Source organism: Chlamydotis macqueenii, chromosome 6 (assembly GCF_036417535.1).
Source record: "Chlamydotis macqueenii isolate bChlMac1 chromosome 6, bChlMac1.mat, whole genome shotgun sequence".
In the NCBI taxonomy this organism is placed as follows: Eukaryota; Metazoa; Chordata; class Aves; order Otidiformes; family Otididae; genus Chlamydotis; species Chlamydotis macqueenii.
The window spans coordinates 43,276,971-43,289,636 of NC_141561.1; the positions used below are offsets into that span (position 1 = coordinate 43,276,971).

Here is a 12,666-nt window from a genome sequence, read left to right on the forward strand (position 1 = left end):
CTGCTGTGAGATGAGGCCCTGCTAGCCAGGCGCCCTGGTGTGCCTGCCCCAGCAAAGGAGGGAAGTGCGGCTGGTTTCTGTGGCGCTGGGGCAGCAAGGAGCGGGTCAGAGATCCCTGCTGATGGCGTGCGCTGCTCCTGCGGGAGTGGGTGGGCGCTAGCGTCCCCGTCCCCTCTGCCTCCGTGTCCCCCATGGTGTTCCGAAGCCGCCTCCTCCCCTCTCTGTCCCTGCTGTCGCCATGGCGGTGTTGGGATGCCCTTGTTGCTACGGGAACGAGGACAACAGTCCGGCTGAGAGCTGGGATCAAGCGGGTGAGTGTGCCTCGGTGTCCCCGCGGCGTGGGAAAGGTGAGGGATGCTGGTGAGCACCCCCGTGCTGACGTGGCTGCGTCTTGTCCCCTCTGAAAGAGGGAGGGCAGCCGTCGGTGCCGCTGAGCCCAGGCTGCTGAGGGTGGGGAGGAGGGGCTGGGGAGCGCGGCTGGGCAGAGACCCAGGGCTGTGGGGGAGCTCGCGGAGGGCTGACACCCCCTGTCCCACGCAGCGGTGTGGGGGCACCCCTTGTGTGAGAGGGGGGAGAGAGGCAGGGCTGCGCCTGGGCCAGGGCCACCTCGGGCCTGACAAAGCTCTCCTGGGAGCAGGTTGTGCTCCCCTCCTGTGGGATCCCTTCCCCTGAGACCAAGCTGCTTTTCTGGGGGAGGATTTGAGGGGTGAGGTGGCCTGTGGAGCAGAGTGGGGGCTCTGCTGCTGCCTGAGAGGCACCTGGGGGCGGCAGCGCTTTCCGTGTCAGGGCCTGGGAGCTGGAGCCCCTTCTTCCCCCGCAGAGCTGGACAGGGAGCAAGCTTTGCTCCCCAAAAGACAAACTGCCAAAACTTCTTCCTTTCTTCCCATGGGATGCCCTTGTGACTGCATCCAGGCTGTGGGTTAAACGTGGAGGGGACAGAGGCTGCCTGCCTCGCTGCTGCTGCTGTTGCCCTCCTCATCTTGCACGTGGCCTTTTGCATGTTCTGGCTCAGCCTGTCAATGAGGGGTGAGATTATTTGTGCTTGCTCTGTCTATAAAATGCGGTGAAGGCTTATGATGAGAAGTGCAACAGCTGGCCCAGCTGGAAGGGACTGCAAAGCTGACTCACCGCGACTCCCCTTGCGTTTTAAACCCGTGGGTGATTTTCTGGGGAGCGGTTCCTGCGTACACCTAGGGAAAACAGCAAGGCTGGACTGCTCCAGGAGGGTGCAGATTTCTCAGACAATCTGATCCCCACAGGAGTCTTCCTGTGATTTCCAGGAACTTGGAATGGGCTCTTGACAGGAGCCCCTCAGGAGTGGTACGGCTTCGCTCACCTGCTGCTCTGGATTCAGCCATGCACAGTCAGCTCTGACCGCGCGTCTGGCTGCTGGCTGCTGCCCTGGGGATCCACTCATAGTCCTTTGGGTTCTGCTCTTCCCTTCCAAAGTCGCCAGCTGCGTGGGAGCTCTGATGCATTGTGACCCAAAATGAAATGTGGGCCAGATGCCCGGCCAAGAGTGAATAAAAAGGCAGAGCTGGTGCAAGTTGGGAAGGCAGGAGAGCAGAGGGAAATGCTGGGAGAAGAGACAGTCGTAGTGTAAGGCCTTAAGGCAGGAGCCATAGCTGTACATGACAGCATGTGGAGCTGTGGATCTCCAGCAGCCTCTTGGAAGGGAGCTTGGTCCACCTCAGTGTCAGCTGAGAGTCGGCGTTTGTTTAAAGAGCGAGCAGGAAGGTTTAACACCAGGCTCCTGGTCATTCTCTCAGCTGTGCTGGAGCTTTTGCACTGAATTGCAGGGTGACAGTGCCGCAGGGAGAAAGCACAGAGGAACTGGAATAAAAGGTGATAACAAAAGGGAAATCGTGCTGCTGTGGAGTGGGCCGTTGGCCTGGCAGGGCATGGTGGTCTGCGCTGGGTCCCCCTGGGGAATGCAACGCCTGGCTCCATCCAGACAGCCTAGCACCATTCCTCTGTAAGAGTTTCTCGGGTGCCACGTCCTGCGTGGCTCGTTGGCAAGCTTTGATAAATGAGCTTTGCCAGTTAGCAGCCTTGCAGATTCACCTCCGGAGCAGAGCCATCAGGTCTCCTTTTCAAGCGAGCTCCCCTGTGTCAGCATGAATCCCAGGAGAAGTTGTACATTAATGTCAATGAAAACCTGCCAGCTGCCAGCTGGGTATGAAGGTGTTGGCTGGGTAGCCCTTGGCTGATGGCAGAGCAGTGGGTGCCTCTGAGGCTAGTGATGGGCTCCGCACGGGATGCAGAGACAAGAGAAGAGGGCTGGTGGGATCCTACGTGGTCGCTGAGGCCACTTCTCTTGTCTGCCTTCCTGGGGTTGTGTGGATCCCTGGCCTTTGAGACAAAACTGCATCTGGTGCTGATGTTTGGGTGGTTTCAGGAGGCTCAGTGGCTGTGGTCTCTCTGGGGGAGCAGGCAGAGCTCTGCTGACAGGTTTTGCTTTGGTTGTCGTCTTCCAGAAACAGAAGTGAGTGCTTCAGTCCTTCAGGGGCTGTTGAGAAGCGCTACCTAACTCTTGGGAAAGAAGACTTTGGTGCTTTTGATCAACTGGTTTTGCAGAGCTGTTCTTCATGCTCTCAGCAGTATCGCCCAGCCACGTGGCTGCTGCGGTGGGATTTGAGCAGTCCTGGCTTCCTCTGCCCTTGAGCCTTTGTGCAAACCTGGCCACCCTTGTTGGGGAGCCAGCAGCGATAAAGTAGCTTCCCTTGGCGCGCGCTCCAGAAGAGAGACTGGAGGGGGAAATAACCTTCTCCTGAGGATGGGCATCCCTTGGGTGGGCAAAACCGGGTTATTGAGGTGAATCTATTAAAAGACACAGTGAGTGTTTCTTGTACACGAAGGAATCCATTTCCATTGCATATTCATTTTGCTTTCTGTCTAGCTGTAGTTATTTATCTTACAATGTCACTGCAGCGTTAATCTCGGGGAAACGTCTGTTGATCCTGTGTTCTCACAGTGCGTCTTCCTAAAGCTCAAAGCAGCTGCACTGTTGAGGCAAAGGGCGGTAGGTGTGGGGCAGTGGTGGTTGGCTGTTCCCTAAGGGATGGGGGGCCGATGTGGATAACATTGGTGCCAGGGCAGGGACCCCACCACGGGGGCCAGCCCAGCATCCAGGTGGGCAGATGAGGCTGCAAACCCTGCAGCTCCCAAATAGCATCTTCAGAGGAAGCCAGCTGAGGCAGCAGCTCCCAAGGGGAAGGTGAAACGGCAGCCAAGCTGTTCCGCCATCCACTTGCAGCCAGGACAGGCCAGCTCGGCATCCGAAGCAGCGAGACCTGCAGGAAGCACCTTGGAAAAATGCTCTGGGTCTCAAGCGCCAAAGGCTGGTGTTGCTCTGTCCACAGCAACTGAGATGATGTTCTTCACGCAGCTTTTCTTCCATGAGGCAAACAGACCAGCTAGTGGATGGTGATGAACTTAGGGGCAGCCAAGGTCTGGCTTTTGCTGAAGCTCTGAGCTGGGTCAGCCTTTTTGGAGGTGGCTTTATTGCGCAGTGTGCAGTGCGCTAAGGCCGTGGGGGTGCTGAGGCTGAGGGACTCCTTGGAAATGGCAGCTCCCATGACATTTTCCATCTCTGCTTCTCTTCTAGCTTGGTTCCGTGCTGCTGTTACTCTTTCAAGACAATGAAGAAAGGAGGACACACTCATCATCTCTGTGGGACAATGGAAGGTTTTGCCCCATCTCACCGGTGTGACCGTCTGCCTGCCATCACAGACACCAAGGGCAAAGCTTCCTTGCAGAGCCGCAAGCCTGCCTGCCCTGTGTTTAAGCTCCATCCTCTGAGGATGGAGCTGATGCCAGGCCAGAGCATGGAGATGGTGCTGGAAGGCTTCTCCAGCACTCCCCAGGTGAGGTTGCCCCGAGGGCTGAGCCTTTCCCATCAGATCACCTGCGCTGGGACTTCTTCTGCAGCCCCTTGACATTTCCCTGAGAAAATGAGCAAGTGCTTTCAAGGAACTGTTGTAGTGGCACAAGCAAGCTGCCACCATGGCGGTACCAGTTGCGTTCCTTGCTGGCCACCATCAGTTGCTAAGGCTTTTTCATGTTTCTGTAGCTACCATAAACCCACCTTGCTGCTAGCAAAAGATGGGCAGAAGGAAGCATTACTAGCTCAGGGGCAAACGGCAGGTTACGAGGTGTCACGTGCTGAGGTGGAAGGGAAAGGCAGAGAAAAGATGCTACACTTTGACTAGGAGAAAGTAAAGAAAAATGCAAAAAAAAAATGCAAAGCTTCTGGGGGAAGCAGCGAATAAAACAAAACACCGGTGAAGGGAGGGAGTGTCTGGGAACGACATTTTTTTCCTCTGTAGGCAAAGATGGACAGAGGGCTGCTCTAGCTCTAAGTCCTGGAGGAGAAAAACAAGCACATTGTGCCAGCTCTGGTGATCACAGTGACGGTCCCCACGTGGGAAACTGTTCCCAGGGATCACTGTATTTGACAGCTTGACTTTTGTCAGTGTTTCCATAACTGCCTGCCCCAGTCTCGCAGCCAGCCCCGCTGTCCCAAGGGCAGCCAGGTCTTGCGGCACCCTTGGATGGCAGCTCAGAGAGGGAAATGTCAGCAGGATTGCTGGCTGTTCTCCTCCCAGGCCCCTTCTTTCCAGGGGAAATCCAGCTCCGCAGAGAAGCTGCCGGCTAACCCTGCTGCGCATTCCCTGCCTGCAGCATTCCTGGGCACAGATGTTTAAGCGAATGGGAACTAAATCTGCATTAAGCTCCTGCTGGTATGAGTGGTTTGAAGGTTGTTTGAAAGCGTTGCCTCAGTGGTAGCTTGAAGAAGACTTGATTACTCCCCTCGCTGACTGTGATGAGACTGTCCCAGTGCAGCTCTGAGCCCACAGGTTTAGCTGAAGAGGAGACAAAGGTACCAGAAAGGAAATAAAGTGCTCAGGGCACTGGTGAGGGTGTCTTGCCTGGAAAGCTGAAAGGGCATCTGTGGGCACAGCTGTGGCTTTGTGGCTCCTGCAGTCAAAGCCAAGACTCTGGGAGTGGGCTTTCCACCTTCCTTGGGTCTTGAGAACTTAATACTCCTCAGGCTGGTCAGAAGCCCAACTCCCTGCCTTGCCCGTGCGACACAGATGATTTGGAAGGCTGTAGGCTCAGAGGAGGAGTTGGGTTGTGGTGTTGTACAAGAAGGAAGAGTGAGAAACGAAAGGAGGAATTGGAGAAGTGAAACCATGGGAAATGAGGAAAAAGTCTTGAATGTAAGAGCATCTGGCTTAAGCAGAGGCTTTTCTTGTGAAGGGCAAGACCTCTCTTTCCTGGGGTGCTTTAGGAGGGCAGAGTACACGAGTGATCCCCTCTTGACCTGAAAGCAGGCTGGCTCCTTGGGTTTTTCCATGGATCCTTTCCACTAAGCTTCCAAGGCAGGGTCTGCTGGCGTTGGCCCTTCCAGCACCTCCTTCCCTTCATATGGTTCTATATTTTTAATCAGCTCCAACAGCTCTCCGTACGTATTGTGCTTAGCAAGGGGGCACATCAAAGCAATAATCCTTTGTGGCAGGGATTATTACGGCTGTAGGCAGCAGGTGACTCACAGGTGCCTTTTGTGGACGTTGGGGTGTAGCATTATGGACACTGGCGTGCAGAATAAATAGGAAGCAGCATCAAAAGAAAAGGGGGCTCTTGAGGAGACCAGTGGCTGTCACTTCATGGCAGCAGTACGGTCCGTGGCTGGGTGATGGTAAATGCAGGGTGTGTTCTGGATGCCGTGCTAGCACCCGCCGGGTGACCTGCGACTCTTGCACACAGGTGGTGAAGGAGCGGCTGCTGTGTCACGCCATCATGGGAAGGGAGGGAAGGAAGAGGCAGATAATGCACATGGACGTCACGTGCGAGTTCATTGCTCCCGTCCTGCAAATGTCCTCCAGGGCAATCACTTTCCGGGTGGAGAAGGTAAGTCTCGGGACTGCATCCTGGCATTTAATAGCGTGGCCGAGGCCTGAAAGCCTGTGGGGTGCGTGTGCTTGTGCTCAAGGAGGAAATGAAAGAGCTGCTCCAAGTCAGAGACGGGACTTTTTTTTAACTTCAGCCAAGTAAAACTGAGATGACAGCTGCTGCGCTGAAGGGGATCATGGCCACATCCAGAGAGACACAAGGTTCTGCAGTCAGTGTGAAGGGAGGTTCTTGAGGATCCTCCAAGGCACGGTGAAGTCTGAATGGCGATCCTGTAGGGAAGCAGAGGAAAACTGAGATTGCTGTCAGCTCCTCAGGGTGATGAGCAAAACCTGTCATCTCTTGTCTCTCTTTGCCTTCTCTGACATTGGTATGGATGCTCGCTCTTCGCATTTCCCCAACACTCACCTTCTTCAAAGGACCTGCAGATGTCTTCAGCTGCAGCACTGAGAACAACCCAAAGCAGGTGCCCTTTAGTCTCTGGATCCCAACTCCTGCGTGAACTTTCCCTCTCCCATGAGATAAACATGGGTCTGACAAAGAGAAGATATTTCAGTGTTTAGTTTCTGTGTTTTCAGATGTCTCCTCTGGTTCCCAGGCATCCTGAGAAGCACAAAATCCTGTGAGCTGGCAGATTTAATTAGAAGCTTTTCAGCTCTCCCTGATGTCTGCCTGTGGTGTGCTTGACGCCACGCGCTCCGATTTATGGAGGGCTATGGCACTGCAGCTGTTTGATATCAGCACGCACAGCACTAGTTTCCCAGACACTGTCTGGTTTCTATAAACCATGCAGGAAACCCAGAGCAATGCCCCCTGTAGCAGGGGCCTCAGGAGACAGGTTGCTACCGGGCAGCTGAGGTTTCTCGCTGACTGTGTGTGCGTGTAAATGTTCCAAACTAACCTCAGGCTACTGCAGGCTCTCCACTACAGGGTAAATCCTATTCCCTCCGCTGTCCCCACACGGGATGCTGCAGTTTCTGAACATGGAGAGCATCTGATAGTCTTAGAGGAAAAACTTTTGGAAGGATACAAACTAATGAAAATCGTAAATAGAGATGTATGCATGTCTGGGGTTGAAAAAGTTGCAATGCGTCAGAAAGGGAAGGAGGTCCATGGCCACTTGAACTTGATTTTTTCCCCTTGTCTTCTGTTTCTGTAGCAACCCAGTGATGTCCTTTGCCTTCAGTACAAGTCTCTTTCTTTAAAAAACGACTCCTCCCTGCCAGTCAGCCTTGTCCTGGCCTTAGAGCAACCCTTCTTCATCTGCGATGCGCACCGGCAGCCCCTCCCTGCAGATGTCCAGGTGAGCAGCCGTGGACCTTCCTGCTGGTGGGTGTTGGAGAGGGAGGAGTGTGGTGGCGCGTTTCTGGTGGGAGGCCCTCCAGTAGAGAAGTTGATACTTTAGAGTCAGCAGTAGACTGGCCTGAACTAAATCAGATTTGAAACGAGCTGCTGAAGGAAACAGAATATCATCTGAATTGGGGAAACACACCTGGCTCTAAGACATGGAGAGAAGGCAGCAGGCAACTAGGTCTGGGCAAGCCGGGTAGTAAAGGCGTCTCTTGGAAGCCGTCCCAGCTCTCCAGCCGCCATCCTCAGACCACTTCTGGAGCTGCTTGCTCTCTTGGAGGGCAGCTCTGCCTTCAGCCTGGTGCCTGCCCTGCTGTTAGTGGAAGGTGTGGGACGTGGACCCTGCTAAACACGTGTTGTTGTAGGCACGGCCACCACTTCTGTGCCGTGCTGGTGACTAGCCCCGGCAAGGGTGAGGACGCAGTGCTGTTGTGCTTGTGTTGAGTGTGAGGATAAAGAAGTTTTTCTAGAGTCAGGGGAAAAGGCCCTGGCTTGCCAGAGTGCTGCTTTGGTGATGTACTCAGCATACAGCTTTGGTGGGTTCCGAGTACAGTAGAACAATATTTCTTTCCCCCTTGTATCGCTATCGATGCAGAGCACAGAGATGTGAGCCTGAGGCAGTCTCAGAGAAGACTGCTGTGGTGCTTGCGGTCAGGTGCACACTGTCCAGAAAATGAAGCATGACCTGAAGCCCACGCAGGGGTCACACTTTGAGCATTGACACGTTTTATGCCCTCAGACCTTGGGACTTCATCAGCTGGTGGTGAATGCTTTTCATCTCCTTGCAGCCCATGAAGCTGGAGGTAGGGGAGGAGCTTCATCTCTTCATCAGCTTTAACCCTGCTTATGAAAAGGATTTGAATAGCCGGGTAGCAGAGAAGACTCTGAAGATACAGTTTCTAGAGCACCCGCATGTGGAGCTGGTCCCCGTTAGGGGAGAGGTCTACTTTCCCAGTCTCCGCATCCAGACCACGGCCCTGGACTTTGGCGGCATCTTGAATGACACCGAAGAGGAGCGTTACGTCGAGATGACCAACTGCAGCCCGCTTCCTGTCCGGTACCACTGGATGCTCCTGCCAAACAGCCACGTGAGCCGGAGGAGGTATGTGCACCTCTGCCCTCTCCTTGAAGCTCTTCTTCCTGATGTCCTGCCTGTCCTTGGCAAAGACCAAGGCTGTTTGCCTGGGACCTGACAAACTGCTTTCCACTTTGCCTTGTGGAAATAACACCTGCCAGCTGTGGTCAGGGGAGATGCTCAGCAAACAGGTGATCTTCACCAGTTTGATGCTGGGAAGGAGACAATGTTCTCCAGCCAAGCAGGGGCTGTAGGATACTACCAGCACGTTTTGCAGAGCCGTAAGCTAGAATCCTGCTTTATTTCTGGAGCTACAAAGCCATGCTTAGGCACTTGGACAAGCAGATGTATCATGTGGCCTCTTTTCCTTCCCTGCCAACTCTGTTTGTTGTCATCTCGTACTAAGAAGCTACAACGGCACTGCCACCAGCACGCTGTGCTGCTGTCCCAGCCTCTTGCTGCTGTTTGGCTGTAGCCTCTGTACTGGTTCCCCTGGGAAGGAAAGCTGGCGTGGGAAGCTGCTTTCTCAGAGCTTGGTGGCCTGAGGCAAACAGCACCTTGGTGAAGTGAGTTTCCATCTGTTAACCTGCACGTCACCTTCACGAACCAGCTCTTGAGTGTTTCACAGCAAACGGCAGGTTCTGCTGTGGCTTCGGGTACAGCTGTAGATGTTGGCGGGAGGACTTGTCTGAGCATCCCTGGCGAGCAGGGCTGTCCAGCGCTGGCCTGTGGGTTCCAAGCCCAGGACCAGTCTTCCAGTTGCGCTGGAGCCCATCTCTCAACACATTGCTAGCAGTTCCTCCCGCTGTGGCCTCTCTGCACAGGGCAAACGTCTGGTCTGGACAGTTTTAATTACAGCAGCAAACGATGTTGCTGTAACGCTGTAGGAAACAAAGCCAAGTTTACCATTGGACATGGAAGTGCTGCTATTCCAAATACAAGAGATCACCACGAAACAGTTTTGTTGAGGGAACTGGGATCTGGCCCGGAGGAGACGAGCTGTTGGAACTGGAAATGAGCTGTTGCTCCGAGCAGGGCTTGGGGGAGAAGTCCTGGGAACTGGGGTAGCCCGTTCACAGCTGAGCCTTACCAAGTAACAACAAGTCTTCAGTGTGGCCCTTCTTGATGCACGGCGCCTTCAAGAACAGACCCTAAAAGGCAGAGGGAAGTCTGCAAGAGCAGGTGGAGGGAGGTGGGCAGGGAAGGAGGAGCAGGGCTGTAAGCTCTGCTTGGAGGCCTCTGCCATCTCCTGCTGAATTAGACTAGGCTAGTTTAAGTACAAGCAGGCTCCATCCCTGCTCCGGCCTGATCGCACTTAGAGAACGCTACCAGCACTGCTGCTTGTTTGGACGGACCTACAGCTGTGGGTAATTGTCAAGGGAAATTTCAGGAGAAATATCCAGTAGAGCTGCAGATTCTCTCACTTAGGCCCTCTGGGTGTGGAAGGCACGGTCTGCAGGGGTGGGTGCTTTCAGGAGGGCACTGGGGGGTCTGTTGTAGCTCATCGCTGTCCAGATCTGCCCCTTTGTGTCTCAGTGTCACCTTTTTGCACAGTTCATGTGTCTTTTCTTGCTGCGCTTCTTACCTCCCCACAAGGCGTTCACCTCTGTCCTCTTCCACTTCTCCTTGCAACCAGTTACCAGCTGCCCGCACCAGCGCTATTCCAGCAGCGAGGCGCGTCATCCCCGGGCAGCGTGGCGAGGATCAAGACTCAGAGCCCGGTGAGGATGAAGGAACTGAGGCAGCTGGGGGAGGCAGACCCCCTCGCCTTGAGAGCGGAGGATGTAAGTAGGAATGTGTCTCTCTCCTGCATTTCCAGTGTGGCAAGCAGTTACGCAGCTCCCGCTCCCACGGGTGGCTCTCGATGCTGCTCACAGAGCAGCTTTGCACCCCTCCAAGCACATCCCACAACACTGCTGCAGCGACTGGTCACTGGAGAGGCTGTGCGGGACGTGTCATAGGATTGATGGAGGGCATTACCTCTGCTGCACCCATGGAGGGCATATCCATCTTGTCTCTAATCGAGTGGTCAGCAGGAAATTTCTGCAGTAGATTTTGCTGTAGCGTCTTGAGAGAGAGCAGCATGCAAATCAGAGAGAGAGTGCAAAGCATCAGGAGTCAGAGGAGCTGGGCTGGAGTCTTCCTAGGGGCTCCTAGGGCTCTCACCTCCAAGTCTTTGTGTTTCTCTAAAGGCAGTAAAACCTGTTTCTAAAGGCAGCAGAGAGAATTTGTTGCTGCCAGGAGACCTCCAAAGTACTTCAGTGTAGTGTATTAATGAATGCCTTAATGAGTGAGCAAGGGAGAAAATTTTTCCCGTGGTTACTGTGCTGGAAAGTGGAATGGATGCAGGCTGAGATGAGGATGATTTTGCCTGTGTTTGAGGGAGAGGTCCCTCCAGCCATGTCTGTCCTTTTCTCCAAGCCATGGCTCCCCTTCTGCACCCATTTCAGTGCTCGACATCTTGATCTCTCCTCCCTCGCTTCCAGGTTTTCGACATCCTGCCGCTGCACGGTGTGCTGCAGCCAGGCGAAAGCCAGCGAGTCACCTTCACTTTCTTTGGCCACGCCAACATTGTTGCCCGCGCCATGGCGCTGTGCAGGGTGGAGGGAGGCCCAACCTACAAGATGGCGTTGAGTGGGGAGGCTTCGCTCATCAGCTACCACCTAGACGTCATGGAGATTGACTACGGGCTGCAGGTACCGTGCACTTCTCTTGGCAGAGGTCCTTGTCACGAAACCACCACCAGCGCGTTGCTGCCCACCTCGGTCCAGGGCTCTCTCCCCTTCCCAGCTACTTTTTGAGTGATACGTCCTGCATCCAGGCTGGGTTTTGATGGCCATCTCCACCCCTGCTCCCCCAAAATTGGCAGTTCCTCCTCTTCAAGGTCACTCATGCTGCCTCCTGGGGCAGGCAGGATCCCAGAGGTGATCTCCAGGGGGACATGCCCCAAGACATCCATCCACTGATCCGCTCCTAAAGCCTGAGGTCCAAGGAGATGCTCTCTTTCCATGCTCTTGATTAACCAACACAGTAAACCAGGGAGGAAGTGAACTTGGGCTTCCCGTCACTGTAGCTGGAGAGAATGTCCCACAATGATCCCTGCTTTGCTTCTTTTCAGCTCAAAACCCCCCAGATATTTCCAGCTGTTGGCCCTGTACATGTTGCACGTCCATCTCCCTTTGTCGCTGTCACTGCAAGCTCTGCAAATACTTGCGTGCGGGTGCCTGTTCTTCTGAAATGTCTTGGTGCCTCCTCCTTTCTTTCAGCCAGCTGTTAGATGACACCTTGAAGTGCAGAGGGCTGGCATCCTCTTTGGTTTCTTGATTACTGATCTGTCTATGGTTGGTATTGCCCCTCTGCATGCCACCATCACTCTCTGTTCCTGTGCAGGGCTAAGAGCTACCCTGTTGCTGTGGGCTCCCCAGCCTGACCTGGGAGAGTCAAGTGCCCGTATCTTCTCTGCAGTCCCTGCTTCTCTCTTGCGTTGTGTTCATTTGCTCTCATCCCAATGCAAGCAGCAGGAGACTCCCAGCAGCAGGCTGGTGTGTGTAACTTCCCGCTCCTCTGCCCTCTCTTCAGCCGTTTCACAAAGTCGCGGAAGCAGAGCTCACCCTGCAGAACAGCGGCAAGGTGGGAATCACCTACGCGGTGCTAAGCCCCAGCACGGCCACTGCAGACAGCCCGCTGCCCGGCGTGCCCCTGGTTGTGCCCAGCACGGTGAGTAGCACAAGCGATGAACCCTGGGCCTGTCTCAGGCTGCCCAGGAGAGGGTGAGAGGGAAAAAAGGGAAAAAAGACAAGACCCACAGAAGCAGCCAGGAGAGACAGGGCTGTAAGCAATTGCTGCTGGGGGGCAGAGAGGGTCAAGCAGGTGCGGGCCTGAGAGAGTTCCTTAACGGCCGCTGCTGGCGGGTGGCCCTGCTGTCACACAGCACCCACCGGCGGGAGGCACGAGTGCTTGGGGAGCTCTCTGGCCCCCAGCTGCTGAGCTCTCTGCTCATGCTGGCGCTGGAGCCGGATGGCGCAGACTCTGCTGAGGGTCGCCTTCCCCCGGTTGTGTGATTGGACAGGACTTATTCCTGGTGCGAGCCTGCACAAACCCTGCCTGCCCCCTGCCAGCACTAAGCAGGGGAGACTGAAATACTTTCTTGTTTGGGCGTGAAGGTCCTTTGCCAGAAATGGTGACAGCCCCTGTACTGGTCCCTCACTGCTCCAGCTTTGCTGCTCTGCAGCAGCTTTGTGGGGCAGTGAGGGGGGCCAGGGAGGAGCGGGGCTGTGGAATAGCAAGGAGAGGAGTTTGCAGCACCCCACCATCCCAGCTTCTCCGTT

The 12,666-nt window shown here is 54.9% G+C and overlaps 1 protein-coding gene across 1 annotated transcript in view; it reads left to right on the forward strand.

Moving 5' to 3' along the window:
* The first annotated feature begins 238 nt into the window (after window positions 1–238).
* Window positions 239–12,666, forward strand: part of LOC147600338 (axonemal central pair apparatus protein HYDIN-like) — a 39,493-nt gene continuing 27,065 nt past the window's right edge. Inside the window, exons 1-9 of the mRNA XM_086751227.1 lie at window positions 239–311; window positions 3,363–3,426; window positions 3,608–3,866; window positions 5,770–5,913; window positions 7,073–7,216; window positions 8,052–8,365; window positions 9,975–10,122; window positions 10,825–11,034; window positions 11,918–12,055. Coding sequence (XP_086607353.1) covers window positions 239–311; window positions 3,363–3,426; window positions 3,608–3,866; window positions 5,770–5,913; window positions 7,073–7,216; window positions 8,052–8,365; window positions 9,975–10,122; window positions 10,825–11,034; window positions 11,918–12,055 — 1,494 coding nt within the window. The remainder of the gene's footprint in view (window positions 312–3,362; window positions 3,427–3,607; window positions 3,867–5,769; window positions 5,914–7,072; window positions 7,217–8,051; window positions 8,366–9,974; window positions 10,123–10,824; window positions 11,035–11,917; window positions 12,056–12,666) is intronic.